The sequence below is a fragment of the Geotrypetes seraphini genome, chromosome 3 (assembly GCF_902459505.1).
Source record: "Geotrypetes seraphini chromosome 3, aGeoSer1.1, whole genome shotgun sequence".
NCBI lineage: Eukaryota > Metazoa > Chordata > Amphibia > Gymnophiona > Dermophiidae > Geotrypetes > Geotrypetes seraphini.
In genome coordinates, this window is record NC_047086.1 from 122,610,366 (window position 1) to 122,632,791 (window position 22,426).

The 22,426-nt window shown below is 45.3% G+C and overlaps 1 protein-coding gene across 4 annotated transcripts in view; it reads right to left on the minus strand.

Moving 5' to 3' along the window:
* Positions 1-22,426, minus strand: part of GATA4 (GATA binding protein 4) — a 149,864-nt gene that overhangs the window by 119,261 nt on the left and 8,177 nt on the right. Inside the window, exon 2 of one of the 4 annotated variants that reach the window (XM_033935538.1) lies at positions 19,732-20,480. The exons of the other annotated variants lie outside the window; for them this stretch is intronic. Within the exon in view, the coding sequence (XP_033791429.1) occupies positions 19,732-20,239 (508 nt within the window). The 5' untranslated portion in view covers positions 20,240-20,480. The remainder of the gene's footprint in view (positions 1-19,731; positions 20,481-22,426) is intronic. 4 annotated transcript variants of the gene reach the window in all.

The following is a 22,426-nucleotide window of genomic DNA, read 5'->3' on the forward strand; positions in this document are numbered from 1 at the left end:
GGTAAGAGGGAGCTCAAGCCCTCTTGCCCCAGCCAACCGCAGCACCCCCGACACGATCGGGGCAAGAGGGAGCTCAAGCCCTCTTGCCCCCCCCCCCCGACTCCCCGACACGATCGGGGCAAGAGGGAGCTCAAGCCCTCTTGCCCCAGCCAACCGCGGCACCCCCGACATGATCGGAGCAAGAGGGAGCTCAAGCCCTCTTGCCCCCCCCCCGACTCCCCGACACGATCGGGGCAAGAGGGAGCTCAAGCCCTCTTGCCCCAGCCAACCGCGGCATACCCGACACGATTGGGGCAAGAGGGAGCTCAAGCCCTCTTGCCCCTGCCAACCGCGGCACCCCCGACACGATCGAGGCAAGAGGGAGCTCAAGCCCTCTTGCCCCCCCGACTCCCCAACACGATTGGGGCAAAAGGGAGCCCAAGCCCTCTTGCCCCGCCGACTCCCCAACTCCCCGACAATATCGGGCCAGGAGGGAGCCCAAGTCCTCCTGGCCCTGGCGACCCCCCCCGCTAGTTGTTCGGGCCAGGAGGGAGCCCAAACCCTCCTGGCCACGTGACCCCCTACCCCCACCCCGCACTACATTACGGGCAGGAGGGATCCCAGGCCCTCCTGCCCTCGACGCAAACCCCCCTCCCAACGACCGCCCCCCCAAGAACCCCCGACCGCCCCCCCCCGCCGCCCCGCGACCCCCCTGGCCGCCCCCCACGACACCCCCACCCCCCTTCCCCGTACCTTTGTGTAGTTGGCCGGACAGACGGGAGCCAAACCCGCCTGTCCGGCAGGCAGCCAACGACGGAATGAGGCCGGATTGGCCCATCTGTCCCAAAGCTCCGCCTACTGGTGGGGCCTAAGGCGCCTGGGCCAATCAGAATAGGCCCGGGAGCCTTAGGTCCCTCCTGGGGGTGGGGCCTTGGGCACATGGTCGGGTTGGGCCCATGTGCCTCAGGCCCCGCCCCCAGGTGGGACCTAAGGCTCCCGGGCCTATTCTGATTGGCCCAGGCGCCTTAGGCCTCACCAGTAGGCGGAGCTTTGGGACGGATGGGACAATCCGACCTCATTCCATCGTTGGCTGCCTGCCGGACAGGCGAGTTTGACTCCCGTCTGTCCAGCCAACTACACAAAGGTACAGGGAAGGGGGGTGGGGTGTCGTGGGGGTCGGCCAGGGGGGTCGCGGGTCGGCTGGGGGGTCGATCAGAGGTTCTTGGGGGGGCGGTCGTTGGGGGGAGGGGGTTTTGCGTTGAGGGCAGGAGGGCCTGGGATCCCTCCTGCCCATAATGTAGTGCGGGGTGGGGATAGGAGGTCGCCGTGGCCAGGAGGGTTTGGGCTCCCTCCTGGCTCGAACAACTAGCGGGGGGGGGGGTCCCCAGGGCCAGGAGGACTTGGACTCCCTCCTGGCCCGATATTGTCGGTGAGTTGGGGAGTCGGCGGGGCAAGAGGGCTTGGGCTCCCTTTTGCCCCGATCGTGTCGGGGAGTCAGGGGGGGGGCAAGAGGGCTTGAGCTCCTTCTTGCCCCGATCGTGTCAGGGGTGCCGCGGTTGGCTGGGGCAGGAGGGCTTGAGCTCCCTCTTGCCCCGATCGTGTCGGGTGTCGGGACCGCCAAGATGAAGCAGCAAGACACCGGTAGGAGCTTCTACATGATGGGGGGGGGGGGGTCGGGAGGATGTGGGGGTGCAGGTGCGGGTGGGAGTGCGTGCAAGCGGTCCTTCAGGGTGGGGGTGCGGGTGCGGGTGCGTGCGAGCGGTCCTTCGGGGTGGGGGTGCGAGCAGTCCTGCGGGGGGTGAATCGGACGTCGGGGGGGAACTATGTAAAAAAAATTTTGTACAACGCGCTCACGCGTATAACGTGCGAGGGTATGCGCGGTACATAAAAACCACGTATAACGCGCACGTTATATGCGAGAAAATACGGTACTCGTTATCCTACATATCTCTGTAGTCGCTTTTTTTTTGGTCTGTTCTATGCCAGCTCTGATTTGACAATCCCATAGATGAAGGTTGCATTTGCTCCAAATTACAACCAAGGTATGGCATAGTATGGCATAGTAGACTACATTATTATGTCAAACTATATCTCCACCGCACCAGTCAAACATATACATAAATATTTTTGTGGATCCTCAGATAGCTATCCAGAAAACTCGGATGTAGATTTAGTCAATATCTTCATTGATCCATTTTTTTCATATTATTTATAACTATATAATTCTTCTTGTTCCGAACTATTTCTCAATATGCATAATTGTAAATGGCGCTTCTCATTTTTAATGTGATTCACAATAAATTAACACATCAAGTCCATGTACCCCTCCCATGTTTCACATTCTTCTTCAGAGTTGAAGTGATACATGGTAAGTTGAAATCTGCAACAACATCTATTTACTTTATTTTCTAGTCTGTTCTCTCAGGAGAGCTCAGAACAGTTTACATCAGTGGTCTCAAACCTGCGGGCCCGCCAGGTACTATTTTGAGGCCCTCGGTATGTTCATCATAATCACAAAAGTAAAATAAAACAGTTTTTTGATCATATGTCTCTTTAGCTATAAATGACAATATTATTATTAAGACTTAGCCAAAAGGAAAGATTTATAAACTAGAAAGAGTTTGACCTCATGCTAAGTTGTCATTTCTTTAATAAGACATTACCTAGTTTTTTTCTGAGGCCCTCCAAGTACCTACAAATCCAAAATATGGCCCTGCAAAGGGTTTGAGTTTGAGACCACTGGTTTACATGAATTTAGTCAGGTGCTCAAGCACTTTTCCTTGTTTGTCTTACTATTTATCTAATGTACCCGGGGCAATGGGATTAAGTAACTTGCCCATGATCACAAGGAGCAGCATGGGTTTGAACCCACAACCTCAAGGTGCTGAGGGTGTCACTTTAACCACTGCACTTTAAACCTATACTGAAGGTGTCACTTTAACCACTGCACCACACTCTCGACAAGCACAGCAAACTCAGCATAGATTGAAAAAGACACTGGCTGAGTCACCAAAGAATTAAGCACATAAGCAGAGTCAAAAAACATAAGCTGTCAATAAAAAAAGTTATTGATACCGGTACTTTGCAAACTGCTTTCTTCATTCTAGGTAGCTAGTGATAGTGTCTACAAGCCATGCAACATTTTTAAATTCAGCTGACCTATGAGAGAGATCGCCTTCCTATTGCTAAACACCAAGCTGACGTAGTTGAGAACTGAGAGCCAATCTTCCTATACTATTGACATACAGTCGAGTTCTTCATTCAGACCTTCAGGAGCAATTGTATTTAAATGAAAGATATTAAATGGTGTATTACCGATACGATACATATCAGGTATGAGGGAGGTAACATTGAAGATATATTAAATCAGAAGGAAAAGTGCTGGATTTTCCATAAATGCAATTGCTCCTGTAGGTTTGAACGAAGAATTAGACTGGATGTCACTTGGAAGGGTCTCTCTTCAAGGATTTAGCCAAGCGTGTTGTGTGTGTTAACATTACAAGCCATGGTAAAGCATTTTAATAGACAGCATAGGGTGTAAGCAAAGATGGAGCATATACATACAAGATCATCTAGCAACAGTAAGAAAATGAAGGGACTAATTTAAAGAAGTTTCACATGAGGTCAGAATGGTGCTTGAGAATTCTCAGCTAGGGTAGGAGTGGATAAACATGTTCTGCTATAGTACATGCTTTTCTCCCTCACTAGACCAAAAAGTAGACCTGATCTTAATGCATTTGCTTTTCGTGTGCAAGAACCAGTGGACACGCTGACCTCAAAATTGACTCTGATACAGGAAGATGTAGCGTGGGCCATTCAGCGCGGCTCTCTACGCTACAAACTGCTAGCGCAGTTTCATAGAAGAGGGGGGTTACTGTTTCCTTGGGTTTTTGCAGCCCAAATGCATGGCCTTGCATTTGCTAGCATTAAATTTAACTGCCAAATTTCAGATCATTCTTCAAGCTTCGCTAGATACTTCCTCATGTTATCAACACCATCAAGGATGTCTACTCTTTTGCAGATTTTGGTATCATCTGCAAAGTGGCAAATCTTACCTGACAGCCCTTCAACAATATCGCTTACAAAAATGTTAAAAAGAACAGTTCCAAGAACTGAACTTTAAGGCACACCACTAGTAACATCTCTTTTCTTAAGAGTGTTCTCCATTGATCACTACCCTCTGTTGCCTTCTGCTCATCCAGTTCCTGACCCAGTCCGTCACTTTGGAGCCCATACCCAAGGCACCCAATTTATATATTAGATGCCTATGTGGAACACGGTCAAAGGCTTTGCTAAAATCTAAATACACCACATCTAGCGTATTCGCTCTATCCAATTCTCTGGTTACTCAGTCAAAGAAATGAATCAAATTTGTCTGAGAAGACCTACCTCTAGTGAATCCATGTTGTCTTGGGCTCTGTCATCCACTGGATTCCAGAAATGTCACTGTTCTCTGTTTTAAAAGCATTTCCATTACTTTACTTACCAAAGAGGTCAGACTTACTGGCCTGTAGTTCCCTACTTCTTCCGTACTTCCACTTTCGTAACACTTTTGTTAGGTAACTTGCATGAGAAATTCTGTTATATCAGTCTCTGAAAATAGGAGTGGCTCCATGGGTCTGGAGAAGAGTGAATGTTTACTTTCATTATAAGACTGGCAATAGGGGTGAGGCGGGAAAGTACAGGTTGGTTAGTGGTAGGTAAAGTAATAGAGACTTCCGTCCAGCAGGATGTGCTATCCTAGGCAGAATGATTTTATGAGAGGAACAGCGTGTCAGAGGGCTCTGATCAATTTCTTTGATAGGGTGACCAGAGAATTAGAACAGTAGTATACAAGGGATGAAATGTTCCTGAATTTCAGCAAAATGCTTTTGAAATTGAGGTTCGTAAGTAAACTGGGCAACCTTGTTTTTGGTCCCCAAAGTAATAGGTTAGCTTAAAAACAGCTTGAGTGATAAAGAAAGAAATGAGGGCAGTGACACTTGGAAATCACCTTGAGGAAAGAAAAGGGATTACAGAAATGTTATTACTGAAGTGCCTCAAAGATCAGGGCTGATTCTAGTCAGTGTCTTTATAAGTGATATTCCAGAGGAGTTAGAATGAAAATTTGCTTTTCTGCAAATGCCATTAAGATCTGCAAAAGAGTGAATATGAGATGTGATTGGAGGAAGCTTCATGGTTTTATTATTTATTTAAAAATCTTTATTCCACATAAAACCTAAGTGGATAATCACAGTATCAACACAAACGTATAACAAATATACATTCAAAATCATCTCATCACCTATATTCATATTCTGTACCACTTCATCCCCCTCATTGTACCAGTAAAAATGCCCTCACAAACAAACATGTTTTCAAATACAGTAAAACCTTGGTTTGCGAGCATAATTCATTCTAGACACATGCTTGTAATCCAAAACACTCGTATATCAAAGCGAATTTCCCCATACGAAATAATGGAAACTATTCGTTCCACAGCCCAAAAACTTTAATAGAAAATACTGTACTGTAGTATATTTAAAATAGTCACTACACTCCCGCGTCAAAGAGCGAAGAACCATCGGCTCAGATGTGACATACGTATACAGTACGTACTTGTATTGCAAGACCTCACAGCATCTTCAGTTCAGTTGTGATGACCAGGGCTGTGGAGTCGGAGTCGAGGAGTCGGAGTCGGAGGAAATTTCGGGTACCTGGAGTTGGAGTCGGAGTCGGAGTCAGAAGTACAAAAAACTGAGGAGTCGGAGTCGGAACATTTATCTACTGACTCCATTTTTGAACTTGGCATACCAATCACGAGCGATTCTTTCAGCTATAGCACCCACTATATACACAGCACAAATGTTGCGAGCAGCTTCTGCGGCCTTAGAACCTTGATTAAAAGCAAAAAGAAGGTGGTGTCGAAAATGCTCATTTCTCTCAAATTGACATTCCATTTTAACGATCTGAAAATTAACCAGTGCTGTGGAGTCGGAGTCGGAGGAAATTTCGGGTACCTGGAGTCGGTGTCGGAGTCTGAAGTACAAAAAACTGAGGAGTCGGAGTCGGAACATTTATCTACCGACTCCACAGCCCTGGTGATGACGTGCCACGCGTATACGTGCTCGTATTGCAAGACATCACTCGTTTATCAAATTAAAATTTAATAAAACATTTTTCTCGTCTTGCAAAACACTCGCATACCAAGTTACTCGCAATCCAAGGTTTTACTGTACTTCTTAAAAGTAGATCACACATTTCACAATTGTAACACTCCAGACAGTGTTCCATAACACCGGAGCGGCACATGAAAATGCTGTTTGCCTCGTCTGTTGATAATGTGCTGCATTTCAGATAGCTGTATCCAACTTCACGGCTAATTCAGATCTTAAAATCTATCTAGGATGGTGCATATGAACTAAGGCCCGGGTTCTCTGACTGGCGCCGGTGTCGGCGCCCGATCACGTGCCCATCACGTGATGGCGCCAGTTAGAGAATCAGACCTCCGGCAAAGTTAGGCTACCTTTGATGTGAATCATGCCTCTGTAGGTGCTTTATGGCGCCTAATGCCATTTCCGGCATTAGCCACGCTTACAGTGGCATTAGGCGCCGTAAAGCGCCTATGAAGGTGCAATTCCAGCGCCAATTTTTTAGATGCCGGTAGGTGCCTTGAAAATCAGTGAAAAACACCAATTACATGGCATTTTTCAGAGCATGGGCACCTACCGTCACTTAAAAAACCGGCACCCTTTAGCGAATCCAGGTCTAATTGTTTCAATCCCCAGAGTGCAGAATCACGTACTATAGCTCACTCAGACATCTAATTCTAGGATGGCGAACACTGCTTCTTCTTTTCGCTATCCCTAAGACCAGTGGCGTAGCGAGGGTGAGAGGCACCCGGGACAGCGGCACCCCTCCCCCACCATCTTTTCTGCACTCCTGCTCCTACACACTCCTTCCACTCCCCCCTTTCCCCACTGCCCCACGAGCATGACGCTTCCCTTCTCCTGTACCTTTGTAACGTTCCTGGCACGAGCAGCAACCCCCAACCTGCTGTTGCGCCTGCGTGGCCTCTCCCTCTGATGTCACTACCTAGGCGTGGCTCCAGAAAGTGACATTAGAAGAAGAGCCGAGGCAAGCGAGATAGCAGGTTGGGGGTTGCTGCTCACACCAGGAACGTTACAAGGTACGGGGGAAGGGAAGCGGCACTGGGGGAGCAGAGAAGGAGAGTGGGGGGAGGCAGAGAGGAGGCTAGGTGCCACTCCGCTACCATGACAGAGCCTGGGGCGGACCACCCCCTGCCCCCCCCCTAGTACGCCACTGCCACAGACTGTGCCACATAAGAACATAAGAATAGCCATACTGGGTCAGACCAACAGTCCATCAAGCCCAGTAGCCCGTTCTCATGGTGGCCAATCCAGGTCACTAGTACCTGGCCAAAACCCAAGGAGTAGCAATATTTCATGCTGATCCAGGGCAAGCAGTGGCTTCCTCCCTGTCTTTGTCAATAACAGACTATCTATGGACTTTTTCTCCAGGAACTTGTCCAAACCTTTCTTAAAACCAGCTACGCTATCCGCTCTTACCACAACCTCTGGCAAGCGTTCCAAAGCTTAACTATTCTCTGAGTGATGAAAATTTTCCCCCTATTGGTTTTAAAAGTATTTCCCTGTAACTTCATCGAGTGTCCCCTAGTCTTTGTCATTTTTGACGGAGTGAAAAATCGATCCACTCGTACCCGTTCTACTCCACTCAGCCACAAATCCTACAGTAAAGGAAGCCTGCAGCTCTGCTTCACTTATGTCACCCACTCACCACTCCCAGCCCCACTCCATGATGCTTAACGTAAGCCTTAGCACTTGACTTGTGCTCATCCTCCGGCACCAAATTCTTTATGTTTTGTTTTAAATTAAGACCCAAATCTGGCCTGGCACCAGCTTTCAAATTACTGCTTCCTTGGCAGCAAAGCGATGGTAAAGGACGATAACGTCTAAAATAAACTGAAACAGATAAATTGTTTGCTGTCAAAAGAAATCATGTAATGGGCTAATGAGGAAATATTGCATAAATATTCCAAGCAGGCAGTGAGTGCATACTTACAAAACTGACTTTGTACTTTCTTAACCCATGGCAGAGACTCAGAACCGACGATGTCACACACGCTGTGGCAAATGGGTAAGCATGTCACCTTTCTTGACAGGCTGCAACGGGTTCATTTTTGGGGTATATTCGTGATGCTAATGCCTAACTACCTCAAGTAATTTTGCACCCATTTAAAGGGGAAATTGAACCTTCCCCTAAGTACGAGGGGCTGCTGAAAAGTTCTCAGCCCAACCAAGAAGAGAATGATGTGGAGTCATGAAACTTACAAGTTACTCCACACTTTTCTTGAAGATTTTTCATGTCATTTCATAGCATTGAAATGAAGTGTCATGAAAAGTGTGGAATAACTTGTAAGTTTCATGGCTCCACATCATTCTCTTCTTTGTTGGGCTGAGAACTTTTCAGCAGCCCCTCTACCGTGTTTCCCCGATGGTAAGACACTGTCTTATTTTTTTTGGAAGGCTTATTTTTTTTGGAGGGCTTATTTTCGGGGGGATGCCTTATTTACCCTTTCAATGTCTTTCCACCCTCCCTCCACTCCGGCCCAGCCCAGTATGAAATATTTCCTTTTGTTTCCCTCCCCTCTCTCTTCTCCTCCCTCACCCACGAGTCCTGCATCTGGCCCTCTCCCTTCTACCTGCACCTGGCAACATCCCCCTGCTCCGCGGCTCTCTTCAGCAACTCGTCAGCAGCGGTGATCAAGACAAGCTGCCGACATCGAGGCCTTCCCTCTACGAGTCCCGCCTTTGTGGAAACAGGAAGTTGAAACAAGCGGGACTCGCAGAGGGTAGGCCCCGACGTCAGAAGCTTGTGTCGATCGCTGCTGCTGAGTTGCCGAAGAGAGCCGCGGAGCAGGGGATGTGGCCGGAAGCAGGTAGAAGGGAGAGGGAGATAGGAAAGCTGTAGATCTCCGGAGCATGACACCGACACCGACCCCGGCCAGGATGATTTCTTTTTCAGGCATGCAACTTACAAGTCCGGCGTCGCGGTGGGAAATAGCCATGCTGAGCAGTGAGCTCAGCACTACACAGATGAAAGCCTTGCTTGCTGATTGGTCCGGCGGCACGGCACGGCCGCCGGACCAATCAGCAAGCAAGGCTTTCATCTGTGTACGTGCTGAGCTCACTGCTCAGCATGGCTATTTCCCGCCGCGACACCGGACTTGTAAGTTGGATTCCTGCGTGACACACTACCGGAGCCACATGCGGCTCTGGAGCCGCGGGTTGCCGACCCCCGCGGTAGACGGAGGGACCACACGGAGTCACCCACCGTACCACCCGATTCGGGTAAGCGCAGGTATCGGTGGGTGGCTTATTTGCGGGGGGGGGGGGTGCCTTATTTTACAATTTTTTCTAAAAAGGGGGGGCTGTCTTATTTGATGGCCCTGCCTTATCATCGGGGAAACACGGTAGCTCTTCTGGAGAATTAATGCCAATATTTACATTAAAGTCTAACACCTTCCCATATTCATTCAAGTCCTGGTGCAGGGACATGTGTAGCTTGGTCAACAACGGTTCATAGACAAAATTGCTCGAGACAACGGCGCGCCGACAACTGAGCGCAGACAACTGAGCGCAAGGTTGATGGCGCGCCGAAGAAAAGCACTATTTTAAAGGGTTCCGACGGGGGGTGTTGGTGGGGAACCCCCCTATTTTACTTAACAGACATCGCGCTGGCGTTGTGGGGGGTTTGAGGGGTTGTAACCCCCCTCATTATACTTGAAACCGAACTTTTTGCCTGTTTTTTAGGGAAAAAGTTCAGTTTTAAGTATAATGTGGGGGGTTACAACCCCCCCCAACCCCCCCACAACGCCAGTGCAATGTCTGTTAAGTAAAGTGGGGGGGGTTCTCCCCACACCCCCCGTCGGAGCTCTTTAAAATAGTGCTTTTCTTCGGCGTGCCGTCAACCTTGCGCTCAGTTGTCTGCGCTCAGTTGTCGGCGCGCCGTTGTCTCGCGCGATTTAGTCCCGTCACTGTCAACAACAGCATCACATCATTTGTAAATAGCACTATTTTCTGGATAATCCCTCCTATTCCCATTCCTGCTATGTCTAAATTCTCTCTCTGATTTACTATTGCAAACAATAAGAGGACATCCTTGTCTTGTTCCTCTACCTAATTTAACACCCCCTCCCCCTTCTGAATATTCCCTGTTTATTTTAATACATGCCTCTGGGTCTGAATATAACTTGGGTACCCTTTCAATAAAGTTTGAACCTACTTCCATTTTCCTCAACATTTTGTATATGAATTCCCAGTGAACCCTATTCAAGGCATTTACCATGGCAATTGCAACTTGCATGGCCTGGATCCCTTCCTTCTTTGAAGCTCAAATCAGATTAATCACTTGCTTTATAGTAGCTGCAGTTTGCTGCACCGGTGTAAAACCAATTTGATCATGGTGAATTGTTTTCAGGAGCACTGCCACCAATCTATAGGCCAGTATTATGACTAAAATTCTACCCCTGGATTCTCTAAACGGCGACCAAATATCTATGCCTAGAGTTACCATATGGCTCCGGAAAAAAAGAGGATGGATTGCGACATCTGGGTTTTATTTCCATTGAAAGGAATGGAAGTAAAATCCTAGATACCTCAATCCATCCTCCTTTTTCTGGAGCCACATGGTCACCGTATCTCTGCCCAACTTTGGGCTCAATCCAGAGAAGCGAGCACAACTCTAATTGATTAAATGGCCAATTAGCATCAATAATTGGATAATAGCAATCAATTATTGATGATAATTGGCAGCAAATACAGGTTGTGCTCTTGCATTCAGCTGCGCACAATTCTATAAGCCTGGGTGCCCAAATCCCATAGTAAGCACATAGGAACATAAGAGTTGCCATTAATGGGACATAACAAAGGTCCATCAAGCCCAGTATCCTGTTTCCAACAGTGACCAAACTAAATCACAAGTACCTGGCAATATACTAAAAAAGTAAAACAGATTTTATGCTGTTTGTCCTAGAAATAAGCAGTGGATTTTCCCAAGTCCATCTTAACAATGACTCATGAACTCTCTTAGGAAATTATCCAAACCTTTTTTAACCCCTTTTAAGTTAACTGCTTTTACCACATTCTCTGGCAATGGATTCCACAGTTTAATTACATATCTAGTGAAGAAATATTTTCTCTGATTTCTTCTACATTTACCATTTAGTAGCTTCATTGTGGGTCCCCTAGTCCTTGCATTTTTTTGAAAGAGTAAACAAGTGATTGATGTCTACCATTTCTACTCCACTCCACTCAATATTTTATATTCGTAGACATCTGTCATATCTCCCCCGTCTCTTCTCCAAGCGCCTTAAAAGGAGGCATGGCAATGGGAGGGGCATAGGTGGGTCAGGGACATTCTCAAAACATGCGGGTAGTGTTACAGAATTCCAGGGATCTACGCCCAGTTAATGTACCAGGATTTGCACCACATTTCAGCGTATGCCCAAAGTTGAGTGTGGGACTCTCTGTTACTATATAAAAAACATAGAGGCCAGAACCGAAACTGCAGCTGAATCTTATTGGCTGGTTTTGGCCAAAACCGAAACCAAAAATTAAAGTTTGGTTACATGAATGCAAACCAATGAGGGCAGTCCTCTGCCAGGAAATTACCTTCCAGACCCAGGAACTGTAAGCACAAGCTGACAACTGGGACAGCCATTTTAACAAGTTTCAAGTTTATTAATTTCATGATATACCAGTGGTCTCAAACTCAAACCTTTTGCAGGGCCACATTTTGGATTTGTAGGTACTTGGAGGGCCTCAGAAAAACTAGTTAATGTCTTATTAAATAAATGACAATTTTGCATGAGGTAAAACTCTTTATAGTTTATAAATCTTTCCTTTTGGCTAAGTCTTAATAATAATATTGTAATTTATAGCTAAAGAGACATATGATCAAGAAACTGTTTTATTTACTTTTGTGATTATGATAAACATACCGAAAGCCTCAAAATAGTATCTGGCAGGCCCGCGTGTGGTCCCCAGGCTGCAAGTTTGAGACCACTGTGATATACCATCCATCAAAGATATCTAAATAGTTTACTATAAGAGAAGTCATATAAAAAAGAAAAAAAAATTAAATTAAAACCTTTTTTTTTTTTTTTATAAAAATTAAAAGAGGGGATTTTAGACAATACATAACTAACATGACCCCATTAGTAAGAGGGAAGGGGAATACAACATTACATTTAGCAAGAAAAACAAAATAAAATAAAAACAGGAAGGGGTAAGGGGAAAACACAGTCAGTAGGAAAATGGTTGGTCTTCCTCATATGAAGAGTTAGGTCTCACATATTGAAGGCATCCTTGAATAGAAATGTTTTTAGTTGAGATTTGAATCTTGTCAGAGGTCATGGGGCATTGCATTTCAAAATAAAGGAGCCATGACTAGAAAAAAATCAATTTATAAGTAGTATCTTAAAAAATCTAGTGGATGGAGGGGATTAGTAAATTTTGGGAGTTAGATCTAAGTGTTCTCGATGGTATGTATGGCTTACGGATTTTATCGATGAAAGCTGGAGAATGTTCAAGTATGGTTTTAAGTAAGATTTTATAGGTAACTAGTGTTTAAGCCCGTTACATTAACAGGTGCTAGAATAGATGTCTGTCTGTCTTTCTTTTTTTCTGTCTCTCTTCCTGCCCCGTCTATCTTTTTTCTTTCTTTTTCTCTCTCTCCCTGCCCCGTCTATCTTTTTTTTTTTTTCTTTCTTTCTTTCTCACTCCCTGCCCAGATCCTCACTGAAGCCACCTTCCAGCTGTGCCAGCTAAGGGATCCCTTGCCTTTTCCTCAATCCAGCTGTGGCTTTCACTTTCCAGTGGCTATCCCATGTCTCTCTTCTCCTCACCAACCCAGGTCCCAACTCCCAATCAGGCATTTCTTTCCTCCCCCACCCAAATATCAGTAGCAGCGGCAGCAATACTGACCTGCCAACTCCCCATTCCTTACACAAAGCAGCAGTGGCAGCGTTGTAAACAGACTGTTTATAGCCAGCCCCGACAGGGCCTTTCTTCTACCGCATCCGATCCAATGTACCGCTGGCCGATCCAAAGTAAGCGACTGCTGAGGTCCTTTGCGACTGCCTTTTTGCCTTCCTGCTTCTCTGCCCCAATCTGCTCTCTGCCCCGTCTCAGCCCTGATCTCCTGCTCTTCCCCGCACTGCGAGCCCGTGGTTTTAACCTATGGGTTTAAAGTGGGTTAAAACCACAGGCTTGCTGGGCTGTCTAAAAGTAAAAGTAAAAAAATAATAAAATAAAAAAAATTGTGGTTCTTAGACGCATGCACAGACCATCTACATGCGTTAGGATCGCTCTCTAGCGATCCCTGCAGTGTGTGGGGGGGGGGAGGGGCAATCGGGCACAGATCGGACACGGAATCGGGGGTTAGTGAATCTAGCCCTATATTCAGTCACAGCTATTTGGATAACAGCTGAATATAGAGTGGCTGTTCCACCCTAACCCCTCCACAGCAGATAGGTGGACTTCAGCAGGAGATAGTGACTCTAAAAATCCATGGCAGCCACTAAATATATACAGTACATCCTTTTCAATATTGACCTCATGGACTTCTATATTTTGGTGTAACAAAATCACAACATAAAAACATGGAAGCAAGCATCAAAATGCAGATATCCTTAATTAAAATATGAATTATAAAACATGTGACAGAACTGGTATCATAGGATCCAATTTTTGAAAATGATAGGGTGCTCAACTCATAACTCACAACACATTTCCTCTCACCCAGCAAAGTAAAAAAAGGGAAAACCAAAATACGGTATATCTGGTGGCAAATGATAGTGATGACCAGCCTGTATCTAAATGTCAAGAGCAGGGGCAGGGAATGTCCTGCCACTCTCTCCTTCCCCTCCCAGTGTATCTGCATCATATTCTCTCTCCTTCCCCTCCCAGTGTATCTGCATCATATTCTCTCTTCTTCCCTCCCCCACCCTCTCTCTCTCCATTCAAGCCATTTGGAGCACTTTTCTCCAACCAGTCCCTCTTTTCCCTCAGCCCATCTACACCACACTCTATTCCCCCAATTTCATTTTATTTTTCCCTAATTTCACCACCACCACCCTCCATCCTCCCTCTGTACTTTTTAATTTTTCTTCTCCTGCATAGGCATAATTTAAAGCTTCATATTTGGGGAAAGAAATTTTAATTGCTCTTGGCCTGCTCTACTCCTTAAATCATTTTAACCTGACCTACTTCTCCTTTTTTCTTTTCCCAGTCTTCTATTTCTCTCTGCTCCTCAGTAATATCCAAAGTACTTTTCCCTAGCAACATAAGTGATTGCCATTCCATGCAAGTTTGGTTCACTCTTTGCTTTGCGGATTCCCACTTCTCACTCTCCTCTACAGGTGAGACTTTCTTTTGTTTGTTAATTTAACTCATCTTCAATTTGTGACTTCCCATTGACCACGGGCTTGGATCATTTCCTTGCTCTGATCTCCATGGCTCCAGGCACATTCCTGTTTTCTGGGACTGGTTCTCCATCCCCTTTTGCACTGCAGCACTTCTGGCACTCACAGATTCCAGGCCAATGGCCCCCTTTTGCCTGCAGAGTCCACATCAGATTCTTTGCCACATGCTCACTCTGACCTTTGGAAGCCCATCAACGATCAAAGTTTGAAACCTCAAAGATGACATGTTGAGTGGGAGAATATGTTCTAGAAGCCCAGGACATAGGAGCATGCACTCATACTAAGCCACTGTGTTCTGGGGTGCCTGCAGGACATTGTTCCAGTGGTCGAGGAACAAGCATCCGGCTCAAGGAACCGAGTTGAAACCTGGGAGGTGGTTGTCCCATCCAGACAACAATTCGTTGACGTAATCCCCCATCCGAACAAAGTTAGTTTTTTAAAATCTATAATCTTTGCTTTTGAATGAGCCCTCTCTATTCCCATCTTAATATTAAAATGTACCATGTAGTGATCACTGTATGCCAGATGATCACCCACTGTAATATCAGAAACACTTTCCCCGTTTGTAAGCACTAAGGGCATGGATCGGATCCAATCCGTGAGGGATCCGATCAAATCTGTGTCTGGGGGGGGGGGGGCTGATTCATGAATCGCCCTCAAGCAAATGAGGGCGATCGGAATCACACCCCCATCCGCCTGCCCAGATCGCTCTATAGTGATCCCAAATCATGCGCAGACCATCTGTAGATGTGTGCATGCTCTGGCCCTCTGTGCCTGGAAGAGTTAAATTTTACTTTTTTTACTGTTTTTTTACTTTTTTGCAAGCCCGTGATTTTAACCCGCTTTAAACCTGTGGGTTAAAACCATGGGCTTGCACAGCGGGGAAGGGCAGGTGAATTGGGCAGGAGATTCGGGGCAGAGCAGGGTGGCAGGAGAATTGTGGCTTTGGGGCAGAGAGCAGGAGATTCGGGACAGAGCAGGGCATAGGAGAATCGGGGCTTGAGTTGGGGCAGAGAGCAGGAGATTCGGGGCAGAGCAGGGCAGCAGGAGAATCGAGGCTACGGGGCAGAGAGCAGAAGATTCGGGGCAGAGAGCAGGAGATGAAGTCGGAAACCACGTGAACGACTGGTCCCCAGCAGTCGCTTGTTGGCTGATCGGTCAGCTCAGTTGGTTTAGCTTTTTTTTTTTTTTTTTAGTGAATCGCTGCCTGCCTACATTTGAATGCTGTTCCCCCTCATTTGCAAGTGCGGATCAGAGGATGATCGGGACAGAAGCTAGTGAATCGAGTCGGAGGGAAATCAGGTCACATAGGGGTCGCTAAGTGATCGGTAAGTCCAGTATGACCCCATCTCGCATGGGTTCCGTTACCAACTGCAGGAACAGTTCTCCTTGTAGAGCATTCAGGATCTCCCTACTTCTAGAACACCCTGCAATAGGGATACCCCAATCAACATGTGAGCAACATCTGAGCAATAATAATTTGTTGTTTAACAACCAATTACTGAAATTAATTGGCACCAATTAGGACTGGCATGCGCATCGGGCTGTGCATTATTTTATAACGCTTGGCACCCAAATTCCATAGCGTGCAATTCAAAAGGGGGCATGCACACGGAAGGGGCATGGTTGTGTCGAAAGTGTTCCAAAAAACTGCGCACCATTTACACCAGGTTTTAGTAGGCATAAGTTAGGGCGCGAGAATTGGCACAAAGCGTTATTCTATAAAGGGCATAGTGTCGATCTTTACCAGCACTCATCTTGGAGCACCATGTATAGAATGTGTCTAGTTTTTTTCTGCTTGTCCTCATTTGGTAATGAGGAAAGACAAGGGGGATATATTTACAACCAAAACAAGTCTTTATTAGATAGGATATAGTTTTAACCCCCCCACCAAAAAAAAAACCCACCCTGATTGAGCAGAGAAAATTGTGCTGTGTTTGACGATGTAAAAGCAAAACGAGTTTCGTTTTAATGGCAACAAGCACAGCGCGATTTTCTCTGCTCAAGCAGGTTTTTGGGTTTTTTTTTAAACCTGCATCGTTTCAGCAAAGTGTCCTCTGAAGAAGGCATCTTTTAGACGCCGAAACTGGGATCCTTTTTGGGACCTACCTTTTCTAATAAAGGCTTGCTTTAGTTCCAAAGACATCTCCCTTGTCTTTCCTTGTTGTTTTGCTTGTATCCCAATGCGAGGGGCTCTTCTGTTTGTCTGTTTCCTCATTTGGTAATGACATGCCATTGACATAGGATATATTGTTTCAAAGATCCCAACCGGCTAAGCTCTACTACCTTTAAATACATAAGAACATAAGAACTGCCTCCACTGAGTCAGACCAGAGGTCCATCGCGCCCAGCGGCCCGCTCCTGCGGTGGCCCATCAGGCCCACTGCCTGAGCAGTGGTCCTTGACTATTTTTATAACCTATCTCTACTCCTATCCCTATCCCTAATCCTTATCTGTACCCCTCAATTCCCTTGTTCTCTAGGAACCTATCCAAACCTTCTTTGAAGCCATGTAACTTGTTCTGGCCTATCACAGCTTCTGGAAGTGCGTTCCACATATCCACATTGACTAATGTACCCGCTACTATGCTTTCCTATAAAGATCTCATTTGCTAAGGTACTGGACCAGGAGTGGGGGGACGAAGGCAGCAATCTAGTCGGGTTTTCAGGATTTCCCCAATGAATATGCATGAGATCTATTTGCGTGCACTGCCTCTATACATCTCATGCATATTCTTTGGGGAAATCCTGAAAACCCGACTGGATTGCGGCCTTCGTTCCCCACCCCTGTACTCGACCGTCAGAGGTGATTCCCCTTCTTTTTTCACGTACTTCCCCAGATCCTATGAACCCGCCAACAAATACTGTCAAGAAGGCACCATATCCAGTTAACAGGGTCCATCCCAGTCCACATCAGAATATAGATCCAGCCAGGGACATAGAAACTGAGAAATATTGCCGGCAAAATGAACCTATGCACTCTATGTGAAAGGCCTGCCTGTGACTGAAATCTCCCCTAATGTCTAAAGTCAAGTCATCACGCAGGTTAGAAACTCAATCACTCAAAATTTATTATGTATTTATTTATTTTAAAAATATAAATACCATATTTGGTTTCTGTATATCTGATGTCAGCAAGACCACTTAACAACGAGTTTGAAAAAGAATTCAGCCTTTCAAAAAGTGGAGAACAAAAAGGCCTTTCGGGATGAAATTCAACAGTTTAAAAGCCACTCCAATTTGAGCATCATACAAAAACCATCACCAGCACATAAAAATAACACTTCACTAATATACTAAATTATATTACAAAGCACTGCATTGTGTGGCACTTGTTCATTGACTTCTAATAGAATATTTGAACTTTGAAAGGCTGAATTCTTTTTCAAGCTTTTAGTCTCGCCGATATCAGATATATATAGAAGCTATTTTTGTGATTTTCATTGAAAACTCTCCTCCAAACACTTCTTGCAAATAATGCAATGAATCAATAAGCAAACAAGCACCCCCTAAGAGCATAAACCTTGTCAAACTGGGTCCGACCAAAGGTCTTTCAAGCCCAGTATCCTGTTTCCAGCAGTGGTCAATCCAGGTCACAAGTAGCTGCAATATGCCATAAGAGTAAAACAGAATTTATGCTGCTTAACCCAGAAAAAAAGCAGTGCATTTTTTCCCAGTCCATCTTAATAATGTCTTATGGACTTTTCTTTGAGGAACATGTCTAAACCTTTAATAAACCTTGCTAAGCTAACTGCTTTTACCCCCATCTCTGGCAATGAATTTAATTACACATTGAACAAAGAAATATTTTCTCCCATTTGTTCTAAATTTACTACTTAATGGTTTCATTGCTGCCTCCTAGTATTTTTTGGGAAACTGTAAACAAGTGATTAATGCCTTCCATTTCCAAACCACTCAGTATTTTAAAGATTTCTATCATATCGTTGCCAAACTGAAGAACCCTCATAGGGAATCATCCCATCCCCTTTACCATTTATGTCACCCTTCTCTTTACCTTTTCTAATTCTGGTATATCTTTTTTTGAGATGTAGTGACCAAAATTGTACACAATATTCAAGGTACAGTCATATCAAGGTGCAAAACAAAGGTATTATAAAATATTCCTTGAAGACCTTCAGGTTCGATCTCCCATGAGGGAGTGCTGAAAGTTCTCAGCCCAGTCAGGAAGAGAATGACCTGGATATGGTTCAATCAATGATCGGAAACAATGTCAAAAAAATGTAGAATTTTGTTTCTGCAAATTGGCACAAAATATGATAACATTCTTTCCCGATAGAGTGGTCAAAATAATGCTCAGAATTTAGGAAGTTGATTGGCCTGAGAACTTTTCAGCACCCCTTGGCAGATCTCATTCCTGCACTTCCTCTGCTTCTTGAGGGCCAAACCAATTCCTTTTGATCAACCAGTGGGTGGGCATGCACCATGGCAGTGTGGATTATTCCTCTGGCACAAGACCAGGCTAAGCTTCCTTGAGAAAGTCCTTGCTCCTTCCCCATAAAGCAACTCCTGACCACCAAGGGCAATGCTAGTTCTATGAACACTAGTTCTGTAAAAGAAGTACTAAATTAAAATGTAATCCTTGACTTTAATTTCTTTTCACTCTTGTCAGATATTAGGCCTTTAGGAATCTAAGAACATCGTGAGCTTTTTTTTATCATCCTGTTATCTCTCAAACTTTCCTGCAGGTTTGACACTCATACAGACAAATTAGGAACAAGAGACGGACAGCATCCAGTCTTTGAAAACAGGGATGCGCCTCCCGGATTTTAAACCGCAAAACAAAAGACCAAGTCACAAAGAAAAAAAAAGCATCCATGAGCCATGCAAGTTCCGTATTTTAAGACTGGCTTACACCGCAGTTTAAACCTTTCTCTTAGCGGCCCTGAGAACTCCAACTTTATCTATACGTAATAAGGGAATAAAATAATCTGTGCATTGTCTCTGAGGGACATACAAATTACTTAATATAATAAAAATCCACTGGTACTGTGCCCTTAAAAGATCACTTAGCATCGCTGACTTATGATGACTTTATTCATTTGTCCTGACATTGTTATATAAAACCTAAAACCACGGGGCAGGTGGATTCCTGAGCAAAATCATCTGTGGAAGGCAATAATGCTAGGCTTGGTTTTAAAACAACCCATGCGCTCAAGGGCGAACAATTAGCCCCGAGCCAAAGCGACCCAGATAAGCTGGACAGGGGAAGAGGGCGGCCTTGCTTACCTAGGCTGGGGTGTCTGACAGCTCCAGGCGCCCCCCGGTTCTGCAGGTTGTGAAGCATCGAGGCGTCGAAGGAGGTCGCAGTCCAAGCCGTGCCCACGTCCGGGCTCATGTAGGCCGAGTAAGGGCTGGGGTAGGAGCCTCCCAGGCCCCGGCTATACTGCTCCCTGCCGTTGGCCGAGATGCCCAAGGGGCTGCCGAAGCCTCCCTCCCGAGAGGATGCCGCCGTGATGGGAGGACTGGGGGAAAAGGAGAACCTGGGGGACAGGGGCGGGTTGTAGGCGGCGGCCTCGGCTCCCGGCTGGGCCCAGACGTTGTGAGCGGAGACCGGGCTGCCCTGCTGGGAGGACCCGCCGCTCTGGTGGAGATAAGGCAGGCTGGGGATCATGGAGGTGACTCTGGTGGTGGGCACGTAGACAGGAGAGGTGGCAGCAGCGCTGTGCATGAAGCCCCCGGACCCCTCGTAGGAGGAAGGCCCGTGGTTGGCAGCCATGGCTAAGCTCGGATACATCCCTGCGGAGGCACAGCCCACCTCCAGTCTTCTGGCTTTGCAATAAGTTCCTGCTGGGCGATCAAAAATCCAGAGTCCGGGTAAGCGCGCCTTTCACCAAAGGACGCTTAGGCGCTCGGTCTTGGGAGACGTCCAGGCAAGCGTGGAGGCTGGAGGCCAGGGCTGCATTGAGCTCTTCACAAGTAAGATCCAGCAAAGGCTAGGTCTGGGGTGTCTCCTCCCTTGGCTGATCTACTTATACCTACCAGAAAAGACAGAAGGGAGAAAAGGTTTTAGAACAAGGCACCCCCCCATTGTATATAGGCTAAAGAGATAAACGGGTTAGAGACTGGGCGCTGGAGGTGAGAGACTCTGCTCTGACCTCCCGGGGCCTTCTGCACTTTTTTGCTTTTTTTTTGCCTGGAGCCAAACCTCTCGCTGCAGGTAGAGGCTTTGTGATGTTAATTCACTGAACAAACCTCGTTTGATCTGAAATCACGTCAGTGGCAATGAACTAGTTGGAAGACAAAATTAAATTAAGCCGGGGACTGCGGACAAATATTCATGGATAGGAAACAAAATGGTCTTGAGAGTGACAAGTTACCTGCTTGAAAAAAGCAATTGTACCTATTGGGGGTTGGGTTTTGTGTTATTTGTTGGTTGTTTTGAGGTTGTTGTTTTTTTTTGGCAAATGCTAAGTTTTCTAGAGTGAAATAAAAATTATTCCTGAGATCAATACAGAGTTAGTTCAGTGTTAATCAAAATCATACAGCGGGTCTACATAAAGTCTCCAATGATTTGAAGACTTAAAATTATATATGGGGAAAAAATGTTTCCAGCTATCTTATCTTCTGCCTTTTATATTTTTTATATTAATAACTTTCATTTTAAGAAATATAACAATACACTAAACTTTATAAATAACAATACGCAGTATTTCTTGAAACAAGTACACACATCTGGATCGTCCATGCCAGCAAAATATAAGCAAACTTTTTATTTTATAGTTTTTTTTTTTTTAATTAGACAAAAATTAGACGGTCTTTGAACCTGGAAATGTCCTATGATTCAAAGAGAGAAAGCTGGGGACCACAAACTATTCCTTCCTTTCATTTTTTTTACGGGAATAAGGGGTAAATTCGTGTTATGAATTTTAATTTCGATGCGAAGGTGAAAACTTTCTGGCACTGAATTTGACAGAGAAGAGCCGAATTCTCTGGCTTGTTCAAGGGTGAATGGGCAGAACTGAATTTCAGAGGATTTTAAGAAAGTACCATTGAGAATATTATTATTATTATTATTTTCTGCTCTGATCAGAGAAGGATAAGGTAAAGAAATAAATGTTACAAAATACTTTTAAAAATGCAGAAATAAACGTTATTTGCTTTTCCCCTTTGGCAGAAGTTAAAGAAATATGTATTAAAATACCTTGATGCTTATGACATTATTTCCACTGAAGTTTTTCTTCGGGATAAACTTTAAATCGTGGTTTATTCCAGTAGTAAAAATCGGACAGGTATCACAGAACCCCTGTTTTTCTTTCGTTCTAATTAACTCAGCTTTTCTAAATAATTCAAATTTAGCCGCGTAACTATGCTAGGCAATAAATATTACATTTTTTAGGGTAAAAATACCAATGCACCCAGCAACCGATCACCAAAAGGCTTCATAAAAATGAAGGATCCAGTGTGGTTTATAAGGAATAGCTTCTGGTTAGCTGGTTTTCTAGCAGAAGACAAGTCTTGTCTGGGTTTCAGATGCCGCAATTGATTCGGAAAACCGTGAATTATAAAAACACTGAATTTAAAATAAGGCAGAAATCAGAAGTAAGGGGGGGGACTTTCAAAAATCAGCCTTTGCTTTTCTTGACCAGCTGGAGCTCACTTTCATGACAGTCGTTTTTTGGTTGTTCTTTTGTTTTTTTAAAATTGTGTTTGTTGTTTTTTTGTTGTAAGTTTCAAAAGACACAAAAGAAAATCCCACCTACATGAATGAGAGGTGAAATATTTGCATTCAGAATAACAAACACGAAAAAACGGGATTAGGATTAAATCTTCTAGTCTGGAGCTGATTTGTAATTTTCCCCACAACTTTCAGCGGCTTTTTTGGTTTTTCTTTCAGAGTAGAGAGCTTTTTATGATTACTGGAAAGCATATTGTTAGCCAGGGAAGAACTTCTGCTCGGAAGGGCCCAGACGTGGGCCTTTGT